At 48.5% G+C, this 27,960-nt stretch overlaps 1 protein-coding gene across 2 annotated transcripts in view; it reads left to right on the top strand.

The window, feature by feature from the left end:
- Positions 1–27,960, top strand: part of SAMD11 (sterile alpha motif domain containing 11) — a 115,884-nt gene that overhangs the window by 67,560 nt on the left and 20,364 nt on the right. For both annotated transcript variants that reach the window (XM_030463658.1, XM_030463657.1), the window contains 3 exons: positions 12,262–12,354; positions 18,969–19,133; positions 24,307–24,457. In XM_030463658.1, the coding sequence (XP_030319518.1) occupies positions 12,262–12,354; positions 18,969–19,133; positions 24,307–24,457 (409 nt within the window). The remainder of the gene's footprint in view (positions 1–12,261; positions 12,355–18,968; positions 19,134–24,306; positions 24,458–27,960) is intronic.

Below are 27,960 nucleotides of genomic sequence, written 5' to 3'. Positions count from 1 at the left end.
TGTGTGAGTCAGCCAAGACACAGAAAAGCAAATTTGCTAAGGTCAGAAAGCAAATTACTGAGCAACAGAGCTCCCGTCTTGGCCTTCCCTAACTTCTCTGCTAGACCTCTGTGGTGTTGTTCCACTGACAGTCTGGAATAAATGTGGATTGGACCCTACTTGGAGAGGTTCTGCATGTGAGAGATTTGAGGGGCAGCAGTGATGTTCCCCCCCTGCCAGGGTGTTTACTGAAGCAAAGCATCGAGATAGGAGTAGCTGACAGCCTAGCTCGTGTTTGAAGTGTCCCTTGATACTGGACCTTTAAAGGAAATAATGAATGCCAACAGCAAAAACCTGCTCCAACCTGGAGCTGGCGGGGGTAACCAAGGCTTTTGCAACGACAGCACAAGTAGGTGGCCCAGAGGCGTCTGCTGATAAAATCTAATTGCCCGATCGATTGACTTCGGAGCCACCGTCAGCTGTGGTAATGATTGAGATATTCTTATGTGTCTGATGCATGTTAGCTGTATCTCTCTGCCCCGGGCCCACTGGGGACCTGAAGGTATTACAGAGATCTCTTAATCACCAAGCAAACTTGTGTGTGCTGGGCCCGCTCTGCAGCTCTGCAGATTTATTACAATTACCACTGATGCACTTGGATTTCCTCAGGTCCCAGGGGCTCCTGGGTTTCGGGAAGAGCTGCCCTGTTGGTAACTCTGAATTCTTAACTGGCTGAGGAAATGCATCTCCCTGGTTTAGGATTTTACCTGTCTGCACCCTCTCACAGTATTCTTCCTTCCTTCTCATCTGGTTTAACTGTTGACAGTACCATGTCCTCAGAACAGTAAACTTGTGCTTTCTTTGCCTTTGGGAGTGGAGGTGTTTGTGGCTGCAAAATAGAGTGCATTGGTTTCTGTAGGCCCTGGGTAATGTCTGTTCACCAAGTGGCTGTGCAGATTTCAAGTGTGCAAGTGGTGGTTGTTTCCAGCACAGATTGAAAGAGAGTAAATTCTTGTGAAGGATCAGAGAACCCAATCTAAAGGAAGGGTGTTTGCATTTCTGCCAGCTCTGTTGCTCTTCATTGATCAAAATGATATCCACCTCCTCTTTTGAAGTTTGTGTTATGTCTACCCTGGCTTTATATCCAGCTCCTATATTTGTTCTACTGCTTCTCTGGATAGTGTTGGATCCCTTTTTTGCTTTTATTTTTTTTTAAACCTGGGACTAGCTAATCCAGGTGCTGAGAGGTAAGGTCTGCAGAGAGATACTCCCTTTGTGGAGAAAGAGGTGAGCTATTTCACCTAAGTGCTGACAGTCTGCAGGAATACTGTTGAATGGAACATATGTGGACCTTACCTGGAAAAATAAACTTTGGTGATCTCCCAGGCCAGTTTAGGAGGTGTGAATGGTCTCTCCTCTCCTGACCCCGCAGACTTAATTTTCTCATTGCATCCTTCCCTTCTGGTGCTGTTCTGCAGTGGAAAATGCTGGGGAATGCTTTCCTTGGCGCTAATTAAATTGCAGTCGTGATGAGGCCATGATATGCCAAATGGAGGAAGAAAGGCAAAATATGTACAATCGGGTCTTTCCCTCCTTGGGAACACACAGAGGCAGCCTGCAGTGGTGAGATTCAGTAAGAGGCTTAACAACATCTGCAAAGGTAGAGCAAGTTTGCTGAAATGCCTTCGGGGGGAGCGTGCATGTGGGAGGGCAGGGCAGGCGGTGAGCCTAATGAGAATACAAAAGTCATTTGCAAATGGATCAGATAAAGGCGAGGCAGCAGACAGGACACAGCACTGGCACTGCAGAGGAGCTTACCTTGAGAGGGATGACGGCACAAGGCGCTTTTCATCTTAATTGAGACACACACACACACACACACACAGGAGGATGAGCAGAGCCAGGGCTGCTTGACAAAGGCACAGAAGGAAAGCTGGAGGTTTGCACATCAAACACGGATTTAGAGCCCCTTTAAGCAGCTAGTGGTGTGTCTGTAAACAAGTCCAATCCCCTCTATCCAGTTTGGCTAATGCAGTCTGCCAGGGTGTGTGTGGGGTAGGGGAAGATGGAGGAGCTCTGTGGCTGGTAGAGAAAGTCTGGATGCCTTCTGTGTGTGTGTGTGTGTGCTCTAGGACTTGAACAAGCATTTTGCAATACAGTTCTGGTCCCAAGACCCACAGTCATTTCTCCCCTGCAAAAATCCTGTTAATTTCTCCTCTTTCTCTCCTCAAAAATCCTTTTCTGCAGAGCCAGATTTCATGATTTTCCAGTTGCTGTAGAACAATTTGAATGGATAGAGGTGGAGGGATCAGGCTCACTGATGCTAGAGGAAGGTGGGTAGATCTTCACTCTTTTCTGCCCCTTGTGGTTAGAGGGAGTTGGCTTGATGTCTGGATATTGTCTGAGAGGGCACTTCATGGAGGTTTGGGAGAATATGGGGTGTTATTCCAAACAGCAGGCAATTTGCTATGGCTTTGCTTGTAATATTTGGTACTGCACATGGATTAAAGACCCTTTCCCCAGTGACTGAGGGCTTCTTCTGGGGGCAGAAGTCCAGCTTTCCAATATTGCAGAGCTCCTGGAAAGTCTGGGCTTTTTCTAGGGGTTGCTGCTCAATGTGATGGAGGGGACAAACCCTGAGAGCCTTGGCTTCAGGGCAGTGGTGCCCTCAGTGTAGTTGCATGTTAAGCAACTACAATTCCTGTGGCAATCCCACATGAGAGGGAGAACATGACACCTCTGTCCCCTGAGAAGTGGTACTTTTAAGAGTTGTGCTTCACGAGAGGCCATGTATACTCAGTGCTTTTGCAGTCCTAGAAAAGCACTGTTCATGTCTCCAAAACATCCTGAAAGAGAGATCTCTCTTTTCTCTTCATCAGTTAATTTGTTCTTGTGTATTTAATTCTCCTCTCTCAACTTTGCATTTCCTGCACTGCTGACTGAGAAAGGGAGGAGAAATTCCAGAAACAGATTCTTATTTAAAAATTGGTTTTGGAATTTTTGTTGACAAGGCAGTGCTTGTAGCTCTCACGTGTGGATCTGTATCTGATCAAACTAGCAGTCTCAATTTTCTTTGGGCCTGTCCCTAAACACTGTACACCTGCCACAGAGGGCTTCCCAATAAATTAATTTGGCTTTGCACTGACACAGCTTTCATCTGCTAAGGAGGAGTTAATATTGAGGGTGAAAAAGAATTGGGATCAGGGTTGTTCTAGCTAATGATTAGAGACAAGATCATAGTGAACGGCTGTTTCCTGACTGTGTGATAATGAGCTCACATTCAGACACTTTTTCATTTAACTTAGCCAAATGCAACAAAAAAGCAGAAACATTTACCTGACTGCTGCCTGAAACTGACCTGAAAATCAGCACCAAATGGGCACTTAGGAGTTGTAAGCCCAGCCATATTTCTTTTACCATGAAGGACAGTTGTTTACCTAGGCAAGGTGAGGGTCTAGGCTCTGTCAGTGCCATTCATCCTCTTGGCATCCACCTCATCAGGAGGACAATAATTTCTTTTCTTCATTTCAGTTTTCTTCTGCAGCCTTGTGGGGAGTGGGAGGTAACCAGGATTCCTTAGTAATGCAGACAGACATCTTGGAAGATGAAGGAAAAATGGGAGAGCTCAGCATGGAAGCATTTCCTTTTGCTGTGCCCTGCAGTGCACTTGCAGCATAGATTAATGCAGGGATTTTGCTGGTTTGAGTGTTAAGGTTTTATTCTTGGCTTTGTCTCTGCAGGAGGAGAGGGAACTGAGGCAGTTTAGTGCCCTGTTCTTGGCACTCAATAAAACTTACTCTTGCCAGGGATTTGAAGCCCACTCTGGATGGAGGGTTCTTGTAGGATGGCTCTGCAAACACCTTTGGGAAGGTCAGTGATGTATTTCAGGGTGTATCTTTATCACTTTTAGGAAAGGAACATCAGAGCTCACCAGGGCAGCTTCGGTAGCTTGGCCTCCTCCATGCCTGGAGTAGACAGGGCAGACTGGCCCTGTCAGAACAGTCTTGTCACTCCCTGGCAGTTTTATCAGCCACCAAACTCATGGCCAGTACACATTGCTACTTTGAAACATCTAAACACTGACTCTTCCTTTCCATGCAGCTTTAGGAAGACTAAGATTCTCCTGCTTCCAAAAATAACCTCTTCCACAAATAACCTCTTCCCCACCCCCTGCTTCCACCCATTTTCCCAGGTGTTCTACAGGCAGCTGCAAACAAATCATTGGTGCAGTGACTTCTCATCTACAGAGATCCAGTACAGGTTGTAGTGTGGCACCTGGTGTGTCCAGCTTGCTGCTGGATGGGAGAGCAGGGAGAGGAGGCCCTGAGTCCCTGCTCCTGACCCTGCCACAGGTCAGGCTGAAATTTCAGAGCCAGAGCCATGGCACTGTTCCTGCTCTGTGTCACCAGGTGTGGATGCTGTGGATGAAGTCCTGCCAAGCCCAGGCTGCACAGCAGGAGTAACACTGGCCTGACCTGGTCTAGGGTAAATGGGAAAGACCATAACCATTGTAATGTAGTAACTATATAATTTGTGGAAAGTCATGTGGTGGTGTTATTTCTTTTTTGTCCTTCTGCTGTCTCTGCATATGCAGGCAAGACCAGGTTTCCCCACAGGACTACAGCAAAGACCCTCAACTCCTTTGCCTCTGCTGAGCATGTCTGATGCAAATCAAGGAGATGAGTGAGGATTTTCAGGGGTTAAGTTGCATGTATATCACTGTGGGGAACAGAGTCATAAACCAGACTGGAAGCTGTCCTGATGATACCCTCTCCTTAGATGCAAGTTTGTGGTTTCAGACCTGATCAGGGGAGTCAGCATTGCTGCATGCTTTACACCAGACATAAACAGACTTGGGAGAAACTGTCCTAGGATGAAGAGCTGGGAGTTAAAGGATTTTATTAACAATTTTTTGTGAGCAAGAAGAGAATCAACTGCTTATTTCGTGAATTTTTTAGATTCTGCACAATTGTTTTGTTCTCAATCCCTTTTCTTCTCTTTGCTCTTTTCTCCTTTTCTGCACTTTTCCCTCCTCTTTGCATTTCTTTGGTTCGCAAACGCTTTCCCCCTCCTTTCTTTTTCATCCTTAATCCCTCTCTCACATATTCACCCTTCTTGCTTTCTATTCCTTTAGTTCCCTTGTCCTCCTCCCTCTTCTCCCTTCCTCCATCTCCCAGCTCCTCGGGAAGAAGACAATTTGAAGGCTTTCCGCTCTGCTCTCAGCTGAGAGGCTCCTTCCCTCAAGCCAATCAATGGCAGCCTTTCAGCCCCGGTGGGGCTTGGCAAACATTAGATCAATAAGTTATTAGCACCATTCTGTCAGCTGTAATGTGGAGATTGATCGGGGCCGGGGCTCCTGCATGCTGCCTGGCACTTCCCCAGCCTGATAAAGATGACAGATTAAGGGAATAAGAAAAAGGAATTAAGGAGTCTGGCTGTCAAAGCTGTCACGGGCTGGAGGAGTGCTGTTTTTTTCAGGGGCTGAATGAGTGCAATCGGACACTTAAATGGTGCTAAGGGCACAGCACCACCAGCAGCTCTGTTGGAAATCACTGTCTTCAGTGTTCACTTTTCTAAAGAAATGTTGGGAGGTTGGTAGAAGGAGCAGAGGTGGAGTAGCTGTCCTGGGTGGTGGAGGGAATTCCAGGTTGCTGGCAGAGATCACAGGCAGGGATTCAGCAGGTAGGGCTGCCCCTGCTACACAGCCTTTCCCACCTTTTAATTGGGTGTTGTATGGCATTCCCCAGGATTGAGGGAGGTGTCTGTGGCAGAGGAATGATGCTTGTTTTCATGGCTTTTTATCACAAATACATAAATTGAGGCCAACCACCTTTTTCCTAGGAGGTCTGTGGTCTGTCAAGGAAAACCTGATCCTTATTAGAACTGTGCTTACGTCTGCTGATTTAACAAGCTTCCCCCTTCTCCTCTCTTACTCACTAGAACATGCTTCTTTCTAGAGCTAGAGAGTCCCCAAAAGGCCTGGACTTTCAGCCTGCCCTCCCAGCCTGATTTCTTAAATCTTTTCTGGAAGAGAGTGGGGATTGACAGGTTTGCAATTGCTGAAAAGCTTCTCTGCAGCATATAAAATTAATTCAGATCTCTCTCTTAAGTGCAGTATATCCTCTCCATCAGTGCTTTTCATATTATGAATATTTACCACCTTTCTATGGCTTGGTGCATGCTGTAAAAAAAAAGAATTTTGCAAGAATCTGGGATACAAGGGGATGATGGTGCACCTTAACTAATGAATAGCCTCATTACAGGCAGACAGGAGGATGGCTTCAGCATCACTTACACCTTCCTCTCTCTCACTCCTTGGAAGCTAAAATATTGGACAGTCCTTAGCTCCAGCTTGGCAACTCAAGTGAGCACAAGGAGAAGGGAAGTAGCAGGATACTGTTTGCATGGTAGGAGGAAAGGCAGATGGCCAAGTAAGGAGAGCTGAGAAAGGAGATGTGGGCTTCTTCTAAAGCCCAGGGAAGGATGGTTGATGTGTTATACACTGGGAATCCTCCTCAACTACTGTCTTGTGTGTTCCTGCAGCTTTCCTGTATGCTGCAGCTAACTCACATTAGGAAGGGGTTAGGAAGGGGTTAGTGACACCAGGTCTGCCCTTGGGGTGCTCTTTCTGGGTAACGTGTTGAGGTCAGTGAGTGGTGGGCACTGATTCTGAGCTGTTGGAATCCTGCTACTGAGAGGAATGATTGCACAGCCAGCCTGCCAAAGTAAAGTGAGCAGGAAAGAGAAAAACTTTTGATGACTCTATTGCATCTTCCTTGCTTTGTAGTAAGAGACTGTTAGTGTGTGGTCCATTCTTTGATCCCCTTTGTTGCCTTTTCCCTTCCTGTTTCCAAGTTTGTCACAGGGAACTTGAAGTGTGATGCTTAGGGAATGTTTGCAGATAGCTTGGGCTAGGCTATGGACAGTCCTGAGCTGGGACTGCCTACCTTCCTCTGCTGTTTGTCCTCTTTATACTATTAAGCCTGATACAGAAGCAAGTGACAGGATGCTTCCTGTCCTGGGGGGCTTGCAATCTAAATCTAAATTGCAACCAACAGGTAGATGGAGATGTAAAGGAACAATGAGATAACCCAGTCCAATAGCTAAGGTTTGAAGCCTGCTGCCTGCCATCTCCCTCAAGCTATTAAACTGACCTGCTGGGAGAGGTGGGTGCTACCTTTATTTTGCAGTACTCTTTGCCAAGCTCCAGTGGTGTTTCCCCCTTCCTTGCTAGAACTGACCCTTCCCTACGAGCTGGTGTGTGCTGACATTGTTCTAGGATCCCAAGTTCCAGAAGCCCACTGCTTCCCTTCCCCCATCTTCCCCAATAATTTTTTTGTTTTGTTTTGGGGTTTTTTTGTTGTTTTTTTTTTCCCCATTCTCATTACCCTCAGTTAAATTATGGCCCGTTATTCCCATGACCTTGTGCTTCACTCTCCCTTTGTTCCATTGATTCCTGCTGGCAAGGGCTGGGGCCGATGTGCAGCCAGACTCCACGCTGCTGCACGCAGCCGACTGCGTGGCCCCTCCAACGCCAGCCTTTGTTGAGAGCAGCTCTGGGCCTGCTGGGACTCAGCAAGCTGGTGCTGCTTCTGACAAAGGCACAAGCCCACGGCTGGGGAAAGAAGTCTCCAGGGTCCCTGCAAACCTGTCACATTCAGCACAGGAACAGACTGAGCAGCAGGGCTGGAGCCTCTGAGTCGTTTGAGCAGAGCAACTCCTCTGGTGGCAGCCTGCTTGTGCCAAAGGCAAGGGGGAGAGATGAATAAATGGAGAGGCTGCCAAGGTATATCAGGTATATCCCACCAGGATATACCTGAATTGTCATCTTCAGGGCTTCAGTTTGGTGAGGGAGTTTAAGGGGAAGGGAGGAAGTTTTTCTCCTCTTAAAAGAAGGTGAAGAGAGGTGAAAAAAGGACTCTTCTCTTGTTAAATGTTGGCTATCAGAGCCTGAGTGATTTGCCATGTAAGTTGTCTCAGTTCTGTGTTTACTCACAACTTCTGGGTGTAAGAAGCTTTCAGAGCAAAACCTATGAGATGGATAGGGAGCACAAGACATGTGTTGATCTCTTTTCATTGTCTGTAGCATAATATGGTGCAGAAAACCTTGTCCCTTGGCCATTAAGTGGGACACTCTAAAGGTCACCCATTTAACAACATTAGGAGGGCAAAAATTTTGCAACCATGTCACATTTGTTCCAGGTGAAACCCTTTGCTCAGGGATGTGGGCTCAGTTCTCACCCTGCTGTGTGTGTCCTTGGTGCATCTTCTCTGGCACAGATTCCCTTGTAAAGACTGGAGTTGAAGTCCCTCTGTCTTTGGGGAAGCCTAGGGATACGTTTTCTAATCTTCCCAGCTGAATTAGACTCCCAAGTCCTCTCTACAAAGCTGATAATGAGGATTGGGATTCTTAGATGTGTTGGTGGACATGAGTGTTAAGTCACCCAGCTCTGCTGAGTGCTGGGAGGCTGAGGATTAGAGGCAGTGCAGGACTACAAAGCCCTGTTGCTTCCAGGTGACATTTCCACCCAGGGCCTCTAATCACCATGCCTCAAGTCTAAAGAGGGCTCTGATTAGATAAAACCTGGATTGCCTTGGCTTCTACACAAGCTTGTTTTATGGTTTCATCCCCACATCCTTTCTCTTTATGGTGGCAAAACCATTGGGGGATGCTTCTGGATGAGGCAGGAGTGCTGTCCTCCTCCAGATGACCTACTTTCCTGGCATGTCTCTGTTCATGTTTCACTGGAGAAGTGCAGCAGGTGAGTGCTGAACTTTGGCTTCCCATGAGAGAGGGGGGAAAAATTCACATTGATTTCTAGATCTTGGAGTGAAATGCTTCTCTTGATCACCTTCTGTACTGCCTTGTCAGGCTAGCAGGAGCCTTGAATGTCATGCAGGATCTGGGGACCTGCATGGGAGACCTTTGGGGTGTATGTGTGTGGTCAGGGCTGTGTGGCAGTGCTTGCAGTATGTGATCAGTATGCTTGGGGCTTCCTTTGGCACTCCTTAGTTGTAAGTGAGTAACACTGCAGTTCTACTGATAATGTCTTCATTTTCAGCTTTAATATTAAAAAACTGCCTTGATTTGTCTTCCTTTCAACTGCAATGCTTTGTAGTAGGCAGGATAGAGGAGGCAAAAGCAGGAATGAAAAACAAGAAGTCATCCTCATCCTCTAAGGTGGAGCTTTGCTTTTTGCAGGTGCCTGGGCTGAGCAAACATCTCTCTCTTGGCCGTTTGGTCAATGGGTGGCAGCATGCTCTAAATACCCCGTGAGGGTACCCTGCCAAAGCTACCCTGCCAGCTTAGTTGCAAAACATTGTGGTTTTGCTGCTGCATTCAGGGGCAGGTGGATTGTGAATGCTCCCATCCCAGTGCCTTCACCCCCTGTCCTGGTCCTCTGTGAGTGCAGTGAATGCCTGGAGAGTGGCGTGTGGATGTCAAGGGATGGATTTAGAGTATAGGGTCCTGTAAAAGGGCCCTTTAGGGTGTTTACCAGGTGTAAGTGGTATGCCAAAGCTGTGCATTAAGTTGCAGAGAGGAAAGGATTGGTGCTGTAAAACAAATATGTCCCTGTTTAGGTTTTACCCCAGGATCTGTGAGTGTATGAAGCTATTAATGAAAACCTGACCTGCCTCTTCTGTGTTTTGCAGCTAAGAAAGCCAAGAGAAGGGTATGACTTGTTGTAACACTGGACTAGAAATCAAAAAGATTGGGGTTGCCTTGTGCTCTCCTAATGCCCTAATACCTTTGGGGTGGATTTTTAAATCTTTGTGGCTACTGATGATAATTATTCCCTTTTCCTTGCTTACTGTGTATCTTGTTGATTCAGTCCCCAAAGTTTTGAGGGATGAGGCAGTCTCTGCCACTTCCCAGGACTTAAATGAAGGAGGGGTGGTGGGGGGAGAAAGAGAAAAATTTGCATTCTGTGATCTGACTTCTATATAGACTGCTGGGGGCAACCCAAACAGAAACTCAGTGTGTGAGGTTTGGAGCTTGGGTAGAAAGTGAACCTGGAGTGCTGGAAGGGAATTGCTGCCGGTCACCCCAGCGATTTAATACTTGTGTGGGATCTCTCTGGAGGGGTGAGTTCAGATCTTGACTGAGACATGTGGGCCCCTGTCCCCTCAGCACACTGCAGCTGGCAGGCTGTCACACCTGACTGTTCACACAGCTGCTGGCTTGCTGGTGTGTGCTGAGGAGCAGGGGTTGTGGAGGGTGGTGGGGCACAGGGTGGTGCCGCTTCAGAGTTCTTGTGTGGTCTCGGTTTTCCCCTGGATGAGTGCAGGCAGCCAGGAGAGAGATGGGACTGGCATGGTGCTAGTCAGAGCAAATCTGCTGGCAGATGGGCACATGGGGGTGGGAGTGGAATAGCGAGAGAGAAGGAGTGATAGGAGGGTAATGAGGTGCCTTGGCAGAGTTGTGAAATCGGGGAATTTTTACTGCTCAGATTCTAGTTGCTGTCACATGTAACTGCTGCTTCTGTCACCAGTTCTTCCATGGAACCTCTTCTGCCTTAAGCACAAGCCTTGTTGGGTTTTTCTGCCTCTTGCCGAGGCTGGGAGGGGTGGGCAGAGCAATGGGACTTTTGTTGCTTGAAAGCCACAAATCCTGGATGAGAACACTTCTGAGGAAGATACGTGGCCTCCAGCGCTAAGGGTGTGCAGCATCAGACTGACATTTCTAGGAAAATCACCATGACGAATGAAGAGTTCTGTGGGGAGGGAGCTTGTGACTCTGTTTGTGCTGTGTGGCCAGGTACTTCCTAGCTTTGAATGCTGGCTTGGCAAGCTAGTACTGTCTGTGGCTTTGGAGAAGTTATTTGAAAGGTAAACTGAGGCAGGAGGATTGTTAAAATTCAACTTGTATTGAAAGGCTGACTCAACACCTGGAAGGTGAAGTCCTGAGAAAACTGAAGTGCTGTCACTGGCTGCCTCTAACCTTCCCAAGTCATCTGCTTCCCAGTTCCTACTGTTTTCCTGTATTTTCACTTTGCTTTTGCTTATGGATGGTTGCAAGCCTCTGCAGTTGTCTCTGAGTGCCAGGTTTGTTAACAGACTGGGTGACAGGGTCATGGCAAGATAAAATCAGAGGCAGCTTGTGCTCTTTAAAACCTTGAAATGCTGCTTGTAACTTTGCAGAGTTTCAGAACTGCTGGTTGGATGAAGGCATTGCCTGGCAGGCTGTGCCCTCAGCTCGGTGGCTTTCTGCTCCTGGGGCTGTTCAGCAGCCATAGATCTCAATAAATACAATGCCAAGGCAGGAACCTGGGCTTGCTGAGCTGAATTCAGAGTCAGGGGGAGTGATTTGGAGGGACAGTTGCTTGGCTTAAAATGTTCCTTTGGAACATAAATAATTTTGTTGTTCTTATAAATAGCACCAAGGGGGTCTGTAACCTTTTTTAACCAGCACACTTTGGGCAGATTGCAGCAGCTTTGCACTCGTGTTGGCTCGCAGGCAGAGGCAGTGTATACTCGCTCAAATATGGTGCTTGTTTGTGAGATTTTTTTTTTTTAAGATGCTGCATCTTTAACAAGCCCTTGATAGATGAGAATTTGATGCTTGCAGTGACAAACAGTCTCTTCCTTCCTGCCCATATGCAACATCATGCTTTCAGTTTCCCCAGCATTATTATGGGAGGATATTGATTTTAAATCTGTTCGGGGACGCTGTAATTGTATATTAGATATTTTGTGTTGGTTTTTAGGGCTTCAGTAATGCAAAAGGCTTGAGTGTTTCCGTACAATCTAGAGGGGGAAGATTGCTAAGGACCTTGAGGTTTGAAGGAGGAGGGAGGGGGGGGGAGGAGGGGGAAAAAGAGAGAGAGAGAGAGAGAGAGATACTGTGGTAGGAAGATTCAGAGATCTGTTGTGCCTTTTTTTGTGTGTGTGTTGTTTTTTCCTCTCCTTTCTCTCCCCCAGTTGCTTTGCATCAGGGCATGAAAGGAGTGGAAACACCAGGGGGACAAAAGGCAACAGAACAAATGATGAAACTCAGTAAGGAAATCAACGGGATTTAGAATTTATAGCTTTAAAATGTTGCATTGATCAGTGTGTGAATAGTCATTATGTGCTTTTGGGCTGCGTGATTAGGAAAGCAGATCAAGGCTCTCAAGATGATGATTTTTCTTACTTTCAATTTTTTTTCCTCTGTCTGTAATGTGTGTGTGTGTCTGTGTGTGAGAGAGAGAGAGAAGCAAAATACCAAAGTCTCTCTGGTTGCTTCTGCAAAGAGGAAAGTACAACCTTATCTGATACTCAGGTTTCTCATCTCTCTTCTAGATGAAATTCTAGGCAAGAGAAGAGTATGTTCTCCCAACAGCAGCAGTGAGTGTCCTTTAGAAAGCAAGAAAGCCAGAAGTGAGTCCCCAAAGGGTAAGTGCCGCTTCTCACTCTCCATCCCCTTCCCCTTTCTTCTCCTTTCTTAAGGGTGGAACTTAATTGAAATTAAGGAGGGAGGGAACAGAGGGTTGCAGGAGGCTGTGGGGTGGGAGCTGTAAGTATCCGGCACGGAGGGTGCATGAAGGAGGCTACCAGGGCACTGTGCTTTCTTTATCTAATGGGAGGGAAGCTTGCAGTGCAAGAAAGGGATTGCCTCTTAATTAGAATAATTGCTTTATGATTAAAAAGGCAAGCTGCAGCTTTTGAGCTGGATTTTAGGGGTGTTTCTACTTTTCAGGCAGAACGTCTTGATTACATGTTTAATAAAAAAGATATACACAGGCTTATCATGCTGGCATCTGTTCCTTTAAAGGAAAAAAAAGCAGCCTAGCAGGGAGAATAGGACTGCCTCATTCTTTCTTATGCATTTAGGGCACTGTTCCTATAGAGATGGAATCTGCAGAAGGTCTCTCTTCTTAGGGATTTTTTTTTTTAATCTTCTGATTTGTCTTATGGTTCTTTTCTGTAAACATGATTTTTAAACTTTCTTTACATCTGGCAAGGTGGAGTGGGTAATGGAGCCTGCAGTTAATGAGTTTGTCTGGAGGTTGCATAAATGAGGTTTTACAGGCTGTTCACTTAAAGGCTTTGTTGTTAAGTTCAAACTAATTAGCTGTCAGTAATACCCATCTTGATCATGGTGCTTAACCAACACTCTTTGACCACTAAAAAAAATTAAAAAAATAATAAAAGCAGACTGGCTGTCTGAAGCTAGAGCCTGTTTCATGGGTCTGGAGTCCAGTAGCTGAGACTCCTCAAGGTGTATTTTCTCAATAACCAGTCCTGGGAATCTCCAAGGGGACTTTTTGCAGCAGTTTGTGCTGAAGCCTTAACCTACATATCATATATTAAGCTATCTAAAGATATATTTTAGGGACCTGTGCTGCATCCTAATTTCACATGATGTTCCTGTATACTGTCTATTCTTGACTCCTTGTCTCCTGGTTAGGATTGGAAAGGCAACGTACTCTGAGAGGATCTTGAATGCTTGTGTCACTTAATACAACATTGCTGACACCACTTAAGATCATACTAAATCTTTTCTTTCATGTAACCCTCTCCTAACCCTTAATTCTTTAATAGAAGGAAAAGCACAATGGATTTTTACTAGGCTTTTCTGAAACATGTAAAGAGGAACCCTATCTACTGCTACTCTTCACCTTTTTTCCTTGTTTTCTTTCATCTCCTGTGTTCCTCTTATCACTGAAGGTGATACACCAGTAGGTGTGCAGGTAAGTTCCAGTGGGATGCTTCAATAGGTTCTGAAACACATTTGTTACACAGGGACATGGAACTCTTCCAATATGCTTGATACACCTGCTGTCAGCTTTGCTGGTTCTCCTGAGTCTCCATCCCTTGTAATTCCAAGAGAACACATGCTTAGGAACTGAACCCAGGTAACAGCAGCCTATGAGGCCTGACTGAGAATGTGCTAATCTTCGATCAAGCCATCTGAAACTAAACTACTGCCTTTGGATTCTTCCTAATAAAGTGGCTGAACTTGCACAAATTGATGTTTCTGCCATGGGAGCAGCAGAGTCAAGTGATCCCATTCCCTTCTTTCCCCTGGCTTTCCCACTGTTTACCTGAGTGGGTTGAGTGCAGCAGATAAGGAGCTCTTGGTGCACTCCAGATCTGAATCCTGTTCCTTAATTCTGAATGTCTTGGGGATTCCCCCAGCTTGTTAAGAGAAGTGTTCCTAGGAAGCCTGGAATAAAAGCAAACTTGTTTTTTACTCCCACTTTTTCTCTCAGAAAACCTCTCCTGCCCTTTAAAGGACTGTGAGATGGGATGGAAATTCTGAGCAGGGCCTTTTACTGATCTCCAATGTTCCTTTTTTATTTATTTATTTTTTTATTATTCTATTAGTTTACTCTTCTTGCCTATTGCAGGCATTTTCAGCTTAGGCTGTGCTGGTGCTAGAACATCATCAGAATAGCAAGAGGCTGGGTAGGGGCAGAGATTCTTGTGCTTTTGGGGCCTTTATCTACTCCCCCCCTGCTAGGAAGGAGGGGTCAGAGAAGAGGCTAAAGCCAACATTGTGGTGTCTTCTGGCCAAGCAGTGAGAGCATCTTGCAGCTGAGAATTCCCAGGAGAGTTCCCCTGCTGCTGGCCTGGGTACTGTGGGGGCCAGGAGGGAAATGACCCCTGTGTTCCCAGCTCTGTCCTGAGGAGCTGTTGGAGCCAGGAGGCCCTGCATGGAGTGACAAGCTGGTTTCAGACAGGATGGATCCCAGTGGCTGGGTTACCTGGAATTTGGGAACTACTGCTGGGGAATAGTGCTCTGAAGTGTCAGACTGTTCTAGAGCCCTGAGCCTGGCTGGTGCCCGGGTGCTGTGAGTGCAGTTTGTGATTTAGAAATGGGGTAGAAAGCCAGGAGCAGAGAGGATGTTTTGTAGCTCGTGCAACTCTGTCCTCTGCCTGCAGCCAGGTCCCCCCAGGGACATGTCCCTTCCTTTTGTCTCCTCCCCAGTGGTTTGCCTTGTGTGGCTGCTGGTCCTCTCTGCCTTTGGCACTCTCCACTGGTGGGGACTCTCCCCTTCTGCATTCCAGGCTGGTCCTGGATGCATCCCTTGCCCAGGGCACAGCTGCATTGGCTCTGAAACAGCCTTTTGAAGAGGAGAAGTGACCCTGTGCCCGCGGCACATCTCGTGCTGCTGTGACTGCGCCTGACGAGGCAAGGAGAACAGAGGCAGCCAAGTAAATCACTCCTTCTCTCTGACTGAGTGAAAAAACACCTGTAGGGCTGGAAACCCTTCCAGCAGGGAAGCAGTAACCTTCCCTTCCCCCCTCCCCAGCGCTCGCAGTGTGTGCACCAGAGATCAAAAGAGAGCCCTATCTCAGTGGAAACAGGGCCGCGCCAGCACGGCTGTCAAACAGAGCAGAACGTTCTCGCGTCTAATATGGAAATGTGAGCGTATCAGAGGCTGGGAGTGAGGGCTGCTGCTGGCAGGTCATGGAGGAAGCTTTCTCCCCAGGAGACAATTCCCCAAGTAAAATCCTTACTCCTGCAACAACAGTGTGCCTAGAGATCTTCTTCTCTGATACGTTGAAACGTGAAATAAAACGGAGCGATGGCAAGGAGAGAAAACCAGGAAGAGTGGTTTGATTCCTGTTTGAGCCACCGAAAAATAAATCTGGTGGAAGCCTCATCATTTTAGAAGAATTGAAACTAAGTGCTGGAAAACCACCTTGGAAACATTGCTGTGCTCACCCCCTGGGGTGGGCTGATGACCTCATGTGCTGCCCCTTCTCCCATTCTCTCTCTCTCTCTTTTTTAATTTTTTTTTTTTTTAATTAATTAAACAAAATCTTGTTGCATCTTTGCTTAATGAAGTAGACCAGAACTGAAGCTGGACTGTAACTAAGCAGCCTCTGTCAGTTCTTTTTCTTTTGTTTTTTGGGGAGGGTGGGTATATCCACATGCTGGTTGGTTTGGCAGCTGTCCCTTTAGGCCAAATGAAGACCTGATGTTTGGCCCCATTCTTACTAACAATTTAACAATTTCACTGCCTCCTAAACCCATACTGCTATGTATGGTGGGAGTGACCATGGGCCCTCTGTGTCCTGGCAAGTGACAGCTCAGGGAGCAGAGGCCCTAAAGCAACTGACCAAGGGCTGGCTTTGAACCTGAGCTGAGGTTCCTTGAGTTTTTCCTGGGGCTGCAAAGAGGGAGCCTCGACCTGTCATGGGTTTGTTGTAGCAAAGGGCAGTAAACAGTCAGGCTGGATGCTCCTGTCCTGTCTGGGATTGCTTGGGGAGCTTTATAAAAGCTTGGTGAATAGGTTGTGCAGCAGCTGCTGCCATTGGGATGCTACAATATTGGTGTAGGGTGGGCTAGAGAGGCTCCCCTTGGCTTAGGTGAACAGGGATGCATGCTGGAGAACAAGGAGACCCAGCATATGCTTGCCTCAGTTGGGCCTTCCCTGTGACCATGCCAGGGTCCATTTCACACCTGGCAGCTGGAAGAGATTTGGCAAGATCAGTCCCCTGCATTACCCCCTGGTAATGACAAAAGCAGACAGCAAAGCTTCAGCAGAGCTGGAATTATCTCTGGCTGAGTCATGTGAAATCTTCCAAGTTTTAAGTGTGGAAATCCAGCCTTTCCCTGGACTCCTCCTTCTTCTTCTTAGCCTCCCCTTCCCCACCCCCATCATTTCCCTCCCCCCCCTTGCACCTGAAATCTGCTCTGTGGCTGATCCGATAGAGTTTATGGTAATTAAGTGTTATTAAATCCCCTCCTCCCCTCCTTTTTTTTTCTCTAATAACACAGCTGTGTGGAAAAAAAAAACCCCAACCTCCAGTGTTTTTTTAAATCAGGTCTGTGGCATACAGCTTTGAGAACAGTAACAGTTGGTGCACTTCTGTGTCCCTGGGGAAGGTGGCAGAAGTTGGCAAGAGAGCAGAATCTGGCCCAGAGAGTGATCTGGTGAGAAGAGGATCTGGAAGGGAATTCTTCCCCCCACCTCCTTGCTCCTTCCACTGGTGGAAAGAGGCTTGGGTACCAGAGATGGGGAAGGAGCAGGCATGGTGTGGCTGGCTTCTCCTACAGCCTCCTCCTTTCAGATCTGGGTTCTAAGTGTGGTGCACACAGCATGGGATGAGGACCCAGCTCCTGATCCCAGCTAGCTTGAGGCAGGACACAAACCTGTGATTTGCACAGGAAGCCTTTGCTCCCTGGGATGCAGTTACATATAACTGGGTAGAGATCAGTGGTTGCAGATATGGCCATGAATTGCTGTGCTGATTGAAAAAAGACTGGATGTGGCACTCAGTGCCATGGTCTAGCAACTGCTCCGGTGGGTCAAGGGTTGGACTAGATGATCTCTGAGGTCCCTTCCAACCCGGCTAATTCTATGATTCTATGATTCTATGAACGTCTTGCTGAGCTGGATGGCTGAGCTGAGTTGGAGGGGTCCGAAGTCATTTCCCTCTTGTAGAGGAACAGTACCTTGGGAGCTCTGTTTCCTTGAAACGTTTTGCCGTGCACACTCATTATTGTTGTCATTATTGTTCTCTCCTGTGTTTTGAGAAGGAGGTGGTTTTGGTGTGATGTGAAGTTTCCATCCCCAGAATCTGAAATCCTGTATGCTTGGTTGTGTAATGGTTTGAGTGGCAGACATTTGCCACAAATGGGCTCTGATTCTGGCTGTGGCAGAAATGAACCAGTCCCTAAGCTTCTGCAGCAGGGCCACCTTTTACAGACACTCTGTTCCCTAGACTGTATTTGTTCACCACGGGCTCTATTTCCTGACACTACCTTAGTGGCCTTTCTCTCACCTGAAGGAGATCCCAGGTTTTTTTTCCCAGTAAGGTGTCCAGTGGCTTCATGTTCATTCCTGGTGCCAAGAAAATGGTTTGTGCTCAGAGCCACCACCTTGGAGGAGGCAGTCTGACAGCAGAGCCACCTGCCATGATCCCTGAGGGACTCTGTGAAATGAGGTGGATGAAGGAGCAGGAATCTGGGGCACACAGTAGGGTGGTCTTGTCATTCACTGAACACAGAGGTGGTCTTGTGACTGCAGCATGGGGGGAGCCCTTCCCACCCCCTCCCTTCCCTTCTGTCTGTTTAGGTTGTTACTGGGAGTTCCTCTCTGAGCAATGAAAAGGTTTTGCCTGTGGGGAAGATCCAAGATAAAATAGTGTTAGAGCAGCCACCACCAAGGCAGAGAACAGTAATTACTCTGAGTTCTGCTTACAGTAAACACAAAGCATCTGTGGTTTTATCTCCCTGATTGTCAGACTGGGAGTCCTGCTGCCCAGGGAGCAGGCAGAACCTTCCTCAAAGCACCACCTCCCTTCTGGGCTGTGCAGTCATTCCAGGAAGATGGAGAGGTGGGCTTGTTGGCTGGAATTTTAATCACCTCAGGGTGCTTAGCCATAGGTCCATATCTGAAACAGCCTGCTTTTGTGCCTTGTCTCCAAAAGCTGGACAGGTGGATTGTCATCACTGCTGTGCAGTTGTCAGCATCACCTACACTGGGTGCTGGAACATCTCTCAAATTCTTGTGTCCTTGGGGGTGTGCAGGGAGGTGGGGGGAAGAGGTGTGTGTCTGATCAGGTATGTGTTGAATAAAAGAAATCACATCCCCTGAGATGAAAGGGTGAGAACTCAGTGAACTCTTTCATCCTGCCTGTCCTCTTTGCCACCTTGGAGGTAGAGAGCTTGCTGGTAATTTTGTGTTATTATAATGCACTGCTTGTTGCTTTAGGGAAATAAATACAATTTTTTTAAAAAAAAAAAAAGTTAGTTTTTTGGGTGCTGCAGCAGCTGTAGACTTTCCTGTGTATGTGTGCCCATGTTTGGAGCTATAGCAAGTTGTAGGTGTGTCTTAACTACATATAATGGTACATCTGGGAGCACAAGGACAGCTGCATTAGGCAGCTTAGGACATCAGGTTTAGTGGCACACTGCAGAGTTGTGGGAAGTTGTGCTGGTACCCCTTAGCCTCCCTTTCTCTTCCTTTTGCACTGTCTTTGTACTTAATGTGATTTTTTTTCCACTGTATTTCTCTCTGGAAAAAAAAAAAAATCTTTTTGCTCTTCAGAAAATTCCCACACACCTCTGCTTGAGGACTCGGTGACTCAGATGACCCCCGAGGAGCACTACAGGCGCATGATGTCAGCACTCAATGAGCACAGCACCTTTGAAGAGCAGCAGCAACAACGTCTCTACCAGCTGGCCAACAGCATGGCAGTGCCCAGCCATGGAGGTACTGATAAGTGGGAAAAGGGCCTTGCTTTGCTATTCAGGATGAGTTTTGTAAATGTCCCTAACCCCTGTGTGCATGTGAAGAAGATTTATGGGCTGTGTGTTCATCATACAGTGTTTATCATGTATGTTTTATGTTTATCATGCATGTTGTATGTTTGTCATGCAGTGTTTATCATGCATGTTGCATGTTCATCATGCAGTGAATGCAGGTGGTGCTGCAGACTGTTTCTCCCACCAGCTCTGTGGGGACATCTGCCCTCAGCCACCTATAAACATTGACACCTTCTGTAGCTGTCTGGGGGGCTACACATTCACATCCTGGAGCAGATCAGCTGCAACATCCCTACGTGTATTTTGCAGTGGCAGGGAGAGGGGGTTCCTTTTATTCTGTTGTTTCAAGAGTTCATGTCAACCTAAATAGTCAATCTGTATGCGAGTCTTATTTGGGTCATGAGTGTTAGCATCATGCAGGGAGCTTGTGACATGTAGGCAGTGATGGGATCTGAAAGAGCAATGTGATGCTGCAGGGTATAGTTAACCATTGGTAGTGCTGGGTTCAGGAAGTTTGTGCAGTAGTTGCTACACATGGACATGGCATAAGTTGGTGTTTTAAAAGACTTTTCACCTTGATGAGAATTCAGTGTCTCATGATTTTACAGACAATTAGAATCTGCAGATGAAGCTAAGTTGCAGTGAAGACAGCTTAGCAGGTAAATGCTGAAGTCAGTGGGACAGGCTCATCTGTGATATTACCTGTTGAAAGCAATTGTGTTTCCATCACCAAGGACTGAGCTGGTCTTTCACCAGCTGAAACCAGATCTGCTGTGGAGAAGTGAGGGAAAGGGTTGCTGAAAGGGAGAGAACTTCTTCCATACCCAGTGTGTGCTCGCTTGGTCAGGGCTTTCTCAGAGCATTTCCATAAGGACTCTGTAGGTCGCAGCTTCCAGCCCTAAGAAATTGTCCCCAGATCTCTCCAGTATGGTGTGGTTCTGGAGATAGCTGAGGGACAGCTGAGGGACCCCTACTCCTTATTTATGGCCCATTGCACTCCTTGCAGGTTGTTCCTCAGTACTTGCCTGTCTGCTGCTTCTAGGCTGGAGCAGCACAGGATTATTTCTGCACTGGTGTCTGTGTTCAAGGGAAGATGCTGCTCTTCTCTTTAAAAGGAGGATGGTGCTTGTACAGTGTTGTTAGTGCAAGGAGGGGAATATCCTAACCCTGGTCCTGCAGCGGCAGCCCCCTCCCTGGCAGATATCAATTCTGCTGCCTTGTGCTGGGACTGTCACTGGTGTCCTGAGGGCAGACAGGTCCTACAGTGCCAGCATCTGATGGATCTCACATGACTTGGAGAATTGTCTGTTAAGTTTTCCCCGGATTGTGGAGGAAGCACATCCTGCTCTGTGCCTAAAGGGGGCACCAGGCAGTTACAGGTTCTGCCCTGAAAACCGCTGGAGCCCGCTGAAGGCTCTTCAGCCCACGGGGACACTTCACCTTCCCTCGGGTGACAAAGGTGCTGGCGCTGGCTCGACTTGGTCCAGGGTTAATTTGTGCACTGTACCCGAGTCCTCTGATGATGAGAGAAGTGAGAGAAGTACCTTAGCTGTTTGGATCAGGCAAAGTCAGGGTGATGGAAGAGGTGATGCTGTCCCAGTTTTGGAAGCAGAGGGTGGGAGGGCCAGTGTAAAACAGCTGTGCAAGTGTCTGTACCCGTGCTGCTCCTCACCCAGGGCTGACACATCCCTGCCTGGGTGATGGGGGAAGGAGCTTGAGCAACATCAGCAAAGCATCCAGCGAGAGCTGGAGGAGAATCTCTGGTCTAGAGTGTAAATCCCCAGGGCTCCTTGTTAGGTTAATGAAGAGGCTGTCTTCTTTTCCAGTCTGTTTGATTTGATTGGCTTCTCTAAGGGCAGGAAGGAGATTCCTTTCTCTGTGGAGTAAGGATTTGCTTATCAGCAAAGGCATGGTATAAACCTGTACTGAGGCACACGTGAACACAGAACATGTGTGCTGCTCAGCTCTCCCTGATGTGTACAGAGATGCAGAGCTCCTCCAAGCATGGTGCCTAGGCAGAGGGAAAAGCCAAGCACCAGGAAGCTGGAGTTTCCACGTGTACATGCAATGAACACGAGCACAGGACACAAGACACCAGTATAGGATACCCATCATGCCCATGCAGACATGCAAATGTTGAATAATCAACCCTGACATGCAGGTCAGTGAAGACCATGTTGAATACAGCGGAGCATGAACTTAGCACAAAACATGGTTTGTGTGCCAGTACTGAGACAACTGTGATAAACCCCTTAACCTGGGCACACAGAACATGTGCATCCAGGCACTGTGTGCTGCAGAACACCTGGTATCACCCCTTTCTCCCCCCACATCATGAGCAGAGGAGCTCACCCCGTTAAAAGCCTGATGTATTTTTTGTGACTACGATTAAATTGTCTCATCAACATTTGTTAGGTGAGGGGTCACACTGAGGTTTTGGGGTGGGCAGGGGGAGAAAGAGTCTGCACAGCCAAACTCTCCTGTGTTACATTGACAAGACAAAAGTTTGTGTATTTTGGATTGTCTCCACACCACAGGGCTCTTGTTGGGCTATAAATTATTAGTGCCAGTACAAAGCACAGTTTATCTGCGGGCTCACATGGAGGCACCAATAACATTAATAATTAAAAAAATGTTAATAATTTAGACATTTTTTTTAATTGCTTTTCAACCCCACATCCCCCCCTCCTCCACCCCCATTCTCCCAGTGGCATTCATCCCACATTCTGAATTCAGTCTGTCTGCGTGCCTGGAACCTCCATCCGCCAGCGTCCCACTGTCAATCACTCTGATTTCCCAACTGTCAGAGTGCAGGACTGTAAATACAGATCCAGGGAGGGGGGGAGAGTGTGTGAGGGGGATAGAAGGGTGCAGGGGAGGGATGGAGGGAAGAGAAAGAGGAGAGGGGGGGATGAGGGGGGTTGTTGCGGTCATTCAGGATCAATGCAGCTCCTGGAGTTGGCTGCATGCCAGACTGCTAAATTAGAGGCACTGTGGCAATAAGGAGTGACCTGGGGTTTTCAGATAATTAATTTATAAACATTGGAGGTGCATGGTCCCTGGCTTGGAGAATTCTCCAGGTTTTTGGGTTGTTTTTTTTAATGTGGTCTGATGGGGTTTGTTGTTTCACTATTTCTTACATACTTTTGCAGTTCAGAATTATGTCATTTTAATGTTTGTCCCTTCAGGTAAGGGGTGTGGGGACAGGGACTGGGTGTGCATGAATGTGGGTAGGAACACTCAAGTACCAACATTGTCCTTACTGCCTGCAAATATAGCAGCTGTATAAGTGTTTCTACCCCAACTTTCAGTCCTACCATGGGCCTTCAGCCCTGAGCATCATCAGAATATTTGATAAAATGGTTGATGAAGCCCTGGTTGGGCTGGCCACATCTTGAGGGTGATAGGAATATGGGTAGCTGGGTTTTTCAGAGGCAAAGCAAACAGCATGAGGGCATAAAGGGAGGCAAGGATATGGGGAATGTGTCATTACCAGTTTCATGCAACACTTAAAGTGACCTGGCTTCATGAACCAGTTGTGTGGAGAGGACAAACATGCTGCTTTGGAATATCAGTGTCTGAGTTGATCCTGACTGGGGTGTGTTCACAACAATAAATCTCCCTCTGCTCATCTCCCAAGCTGTGCTTTGGTTTCCTCTTGCAGAAGTTTACCCTAAGCATGCATCTGGGTGTCTGCATTTCCTGTGTCTCGTGGGAATGGCAGCAGAGGGTTTGCTGTGGGACATAAGCCAGTTGTGTACAGGATGGTTTCTAAAAAATGTAGCAGCTCAGGGCCCCTCCTGATGCTTACTTGTGAGGGAGTAGCACTCTGGAAACAGTCCCTGTGATGCAGTGCTGTGGATGTCAGTGTCACTGGAGCTTCTCACAGCTCTTTCCAGCTACGTTTCCCTGAGATGCCAAGTGCAAGGCCAAGCCAGCTCTGCTCACATCACCTGCTCTTCCTTAGAGCACGTTGTGATCCCCAGGAAGTGTTGTGGTGTGTGTGGTGGCCCTGGCAGCCTTGTCCATCACGTGGGGGCAGCTGTCCCCACCCTGGAGACACTTTTACACCCGTGTAACTGTGGTTGCCCAGTCTGCCTTTGTCACAGGTAGTGTTCTGCAGCTGCAAGGTGGCCATGCAGGTTTAAGGGGGGCTGTGTTTATTTCTGACCTGCAGCAGTAATGGGGCTGGAAGACCCCATCCTCATCCTCCTCTGCTCCATGGCCCAGCCTTTTCCTTTCCCACAGCAGACCTGTCCCTGTCATTCCTTGCCCAAGGGGTGGCTGCAGCATCCCCCAGGCTCTGGATGGTTTTCTCGGGGGTGTTGCCATGCTTAGAACATCCCTGGGTGCTCTGCAGCACAGTGGGAGATGCTGGGCCGTGGCTGGTTTGTTTTGGTTTGGTTTTTCTGGGGAGGATTCTGCTCCACCGGGGGTTCCGAGCACAGGGCGCTGTCCACGGCAAACCCTGCGGTTCTGGGCAGCGGGCCGGGGTTCAGACCCAGATCGCTTCTCGCAGCGGGGTGAATCTGGTCCCTCCGCGGCGGGACCAGGGCAGGTGCCGTCCCCGGTGCGCGGGGAGCCCAGAGCGGGGAGGGCAGGCGGGTGGCTCGGGAAAGCCGCCCTCTCCTTTTTGTCTTCCCCCGTCCATCCTTCCCCTCCCTCCTTCCCTCCCTTTCTCCATTCCCTCCCTCCGACAGGAAGGCAATTAAACAGCAATCCACCCCCTCCCGTAGTTGCACAATTTCCTCCGCTGCCAAACTCCCTTGGCGGCGGAGGCGGATCCCGGTCCCGCTAAGAGCCCGCTCGGGCGGGTGAGTACCCGGGGCAGCTCAGCCCGGGGTCGGCCGCGGCTTCCCCGGCGCTTGACAGCCTGTCCGCCCCGCTGAGCCGGACACCGGGGCAAAGGGGCAAAGGAGCAGTCTATCACCCGGGGGCTACGAGAGGGGACGGGACAGAGCCCCGGCGGCAGCGGAGAGCCGAGAGCAGCTCCGGGAGCCGGGGCACCGGGCGGGCGGTGGGGACCTGCGGGGGTCGGGGAGGCTGGGGGGAGCTTGGGGCCCGTGCCGGGCAGCAGCAGTTCCAGTTCCAGCTCCAGCTCATCCCTTCCCTCTTCCCAGATATCCTCCGGGCGCGGCAAGAGGTGGCGGCGGCGGCAGCAGCGCGCAACCCCGGCGCGATGGAAGCGCACATCCCCTCGGCCAGCAACTCATCCAGCCAGCGGAGGAAGCAGGGCCTCCCCCAGCACAGGGACACCCACTTCCCCGAGAGGTACCGCGGGGGCGGCTCCGTCGGGGGACGGGGAAGGGCCGGCAGCCTCTCACCCCCGCCCCGGGGCGGGGTTTGCTCCCGCAGTGGCGTGGCGGGGGTGCAGAGGGGGACTGGGGTGGGGGGCTCCGGGGTGCACCCTCTGAGCCAGGCTGAAAAGGCGTGTGAAGGGTGAGGGTCCGGGTGGGGAGGGTGGTATAGGTGCCCCGTGGGGGTGGGCAGATTAGTTTTCCTCTCGGGAATGTGTCAGTGTCTCCCTTGGGCGTTTTCACCCGTTGGTGCTGGTGCAAAGTGTGAGCTGTGGTGTGGCTGCCTCATGCTGGGACGTCTGTGTGCAGAGAGGGGGCTGTGCTCATTCACATCCAGGCTGGCGACTGGCTGGCTGGTGGGAACCCAGCATCCCATTCCTCCCTTGGATCTCCAGAGCCAAGGCAGACTCCAGCCTGTTCTTTGGCACAGAGCAAGCTAAGGTGTTTAAGTTTGCATTTTATAGCATCCCCAGATAATGTGAGAGAATGGAATGGAAAGAGAAGATTTTTTTTTTATTATTATTTCTTTTTTTTTTTTTGGGTAAGAAGGAGCTTTTCTTTGCCACGGTGCTGGAAAGCTGATTTTCCTCCCCCTCCCCAGGAAATTCTAGCTCATTTATCTTGCTCTGTGCCATAAGCCATTCCCTCTGCAATCAAGAACTTCAGAAGGATATTAAATTAAAGCTGCATGCGTTCCTGACAAGGATAGCAGAGGCAGGAGAGGGCCTGCCAGCCACGGGGATGCAAAGGCTCTGAGTATCACAGGACAAGCTGTGAAAGGCTCTAGTGTCTGCCTTTTTTGGCTTTCATCTCGGGGAGGGGGCAGACAGCAGGCTGCAATATTAGTTCTATAGTGGGTGTGTGTATGTGTTGGGTTCAGTCTTTCCCTCCCCTCCCCATTTATATCTTTGGAGATCCTGTCTGTTTTTCCTTCTTTCTGACCAGTGGGTTTGTAATGTGAGGGGCTGGGCAGATCTGGCAAACTTTCCTCCTAGGGGGTGTACTTTGGCTAACCCACCTAATAAAATTCACCCCAGTCCATGTAGGCAGCCCCTATGAGGAATGCAGAGATAGAGGAGTTTTAGTGCAACCAGTCATCAGGAAAAATTTCTCCAGCTATGTGTGGGCTGGCAAAGTGCCAGGCCAGCCAGAGGCCTGACTGAAAAGGCACATTTGGAAGGGTGGAGGTTGCTTATGGGGAGGTGCTGCACACAGGAGGGGCAAACTGAAAATGAATTAAATATGTATCAAATCCGGAGGTATTTGGCACTGCCACGCAGGTGTTGTAGCTCATGGAGTTGGGCTAGGCCAGGAAGTATTAAATTGTTTGGGAAGAGGGTTTTATCTAAGGGTTTAAGGAGAGCTGGAGCTATGTTACTCCCCAGATATGGGAAAGGGAGGGAAGTTAGTTGCTAGCTCAGGGGACAGAGATTGAAGGGCAGGAGTTATGGCTGGAAAAGACCACTGCTTCCCATCTTATCCAGTTCTTCAAGGAGCCCCATAAACAGTTGGGTTGGCATAAATGGAAGGGAAGTCCTGGAGAGGTGAGTTGAGGGAAAGGAACACTAAGGGTCCAAGAAACCTCTGTAGGACCTTGGATTAAGTTTGCAGGAGTCAGTTTGTGTCTCAGTTTCCCATGCTACATGGTAACAGTGATTCTCATTTTGAAAGCTGGTTTTAGTCTCCTAGGTCCTTCTCTAGATTGATTCAGACTTGGATTATAGGGTGCCAGGACCTGGGGGTTGGTTTGAAAAGACTTAAGTGTTATAAAAAGACTTGGAAGAGGAAAGGGTACAAGTAAAAGGTGTCATTGTAACGATTCCAGCCTGGAGCACTTCCCCTCTCCAAACTGCTGTCTCCTGCAAAAAATGGCAGGTGGCTGTGCCCTGCAGAGTTGCTTGGATCCTATTCCTTGGATCCTGTCTCCAAAATTTGTTGGCAGTGTATGTGGTTTTGCTGGGGTTGTTTAGCCTGCCATGTTCTTACTCAGGGTGCTCATCTCCTGGGATGTGGTGCAGAACTCCTTCATTATTGCACCAGGAGCTTGGAATGGAGCAGATCACTTCTGACAGAGCCAGCCAGTGTGTCTGCAGCCTGGGCATCACCTGCCTTCAGTCCTTTTCCTTTAGGGAAAAACTTTTATCCCTGCAAATGGAAGGCATTGCACAGGTACTCAGACTGGGCTGGACCAGCTGCCCAGCAGTGAACTTGTTGTGGTGAAGCTTGTTGGGTAAGAGTGAGGTATTAGTGCTGTGCTAGGAGTTGCTGGGAGCTTGTTCATGTCTGCACACAATGCATGGCATGGGATCTGTGTGGGAGAACCTGCCCCTCTCTCACAGGAGCAGGGTAAGGCAGATTATAGTCAGCAAAAGGGGCAAGTGTTGAGGCAGATACTTTAGTAACAGCATTTGGCTGTCTCTGGTACTGTCTCCAAGAAGCATTAGGGGCACAATTCATTTCCAGAACCATAGACAATGATGGGGAGAAGGCAGAAGGAATGCCAAGGAGTAAAAATACTGCTTGTGTGAGATGCCATCAGCATCCTTATCTGCTGGGGTCCTGGAAAGCTGAGCCCTTTGGCTGGAGTGTTCTGGGAGCAGGAGCCACAGAGTCTCAGAGATGCACTGGTTGTCCTTCTGTTGCAGAAGGCTGATGAACATTGTACATTAGCTAGGGGCCTTTCTCTGTGCAAAGATGTGCCTGAAATATTCAGCAAGGATTTTTGGACTGGGTTCTTTCCATCTGCTGTTGCTACTGTTTTTTCTCTCACTGCCTAATTCCTGCCCCCTGTATCTTGGAGGCTTTCCTCTTCACTCCTGGCTCCTTGGCCACATGCTCCTCCCTCTCTGGACACATTCTCTTTCCTGTTCTTACCTACTTCAACCTTGCATACCCCCCTCTGCTCTGAATGCTGTATCTCTCTCTGATCTCTGCACCAGGAGGATTCCTCACCAGATCCCAACTGGCTGAATGTTATGCAGAGCAAAGGCCAAAGTGCTTGACCTGATCTTACTAATTTGGTTTTAGCACCAGATTGGATTTTGAGGGAGTGATTTCCCCTGGCAGCATAAAGCAGACCCTCTTTGTGTCCAGGTCTCATTGCTGCCCTAGAAGGGCAGTACCAGTATGTGTCTCTTCCTGCCTGGAAATCCCAAACACTGTTTTTAAAAAGCCATTTTATTTATTTTCCCTTTCTGGCACAGTGTCTGTGGATAGCAAACCAGCAAGGAGCTATGTGCTGCTTGCCTATTACCTCGTGTTTAAAGTGTCTCTTCCTATCAAATGCAAAGCAGAAGAAAACAGAGCTTTCATGCATTCTTTTTTTTTTTTTTTCCCTCTTCCATCCGTTCTAAATTTATTTCCATGCCTTGCCGGTTTCAATCTGCATTTCCTGACCCTCTCACATCTCCTATCACAGCCTGTGCTCTGAGCCTTCCTTTTGAGCTTGGGGGAGCACTGCTCTGGGCTTGGAAGGAT

The sequence above is a fragment of the Calypte anna genome, chromosome 21 (genome assembly GCF_003957555.1).
Source record: "Calypte anna isolate BGI_N300 chromosome 21, bCalAnn1_v1.p, whole genome shotgun sequence".
Lineage (NCBI taxonomy): Eukaryota > Metazoa > Chordata > Aves > Apodiformes > Trochilidae > Calypte > Calypte anna.
The sequence above is the reverse complement of the archived record's forward strand: the minus strand, read 5'-3'. Positions and strand labels throughout refer to the sequence as shown.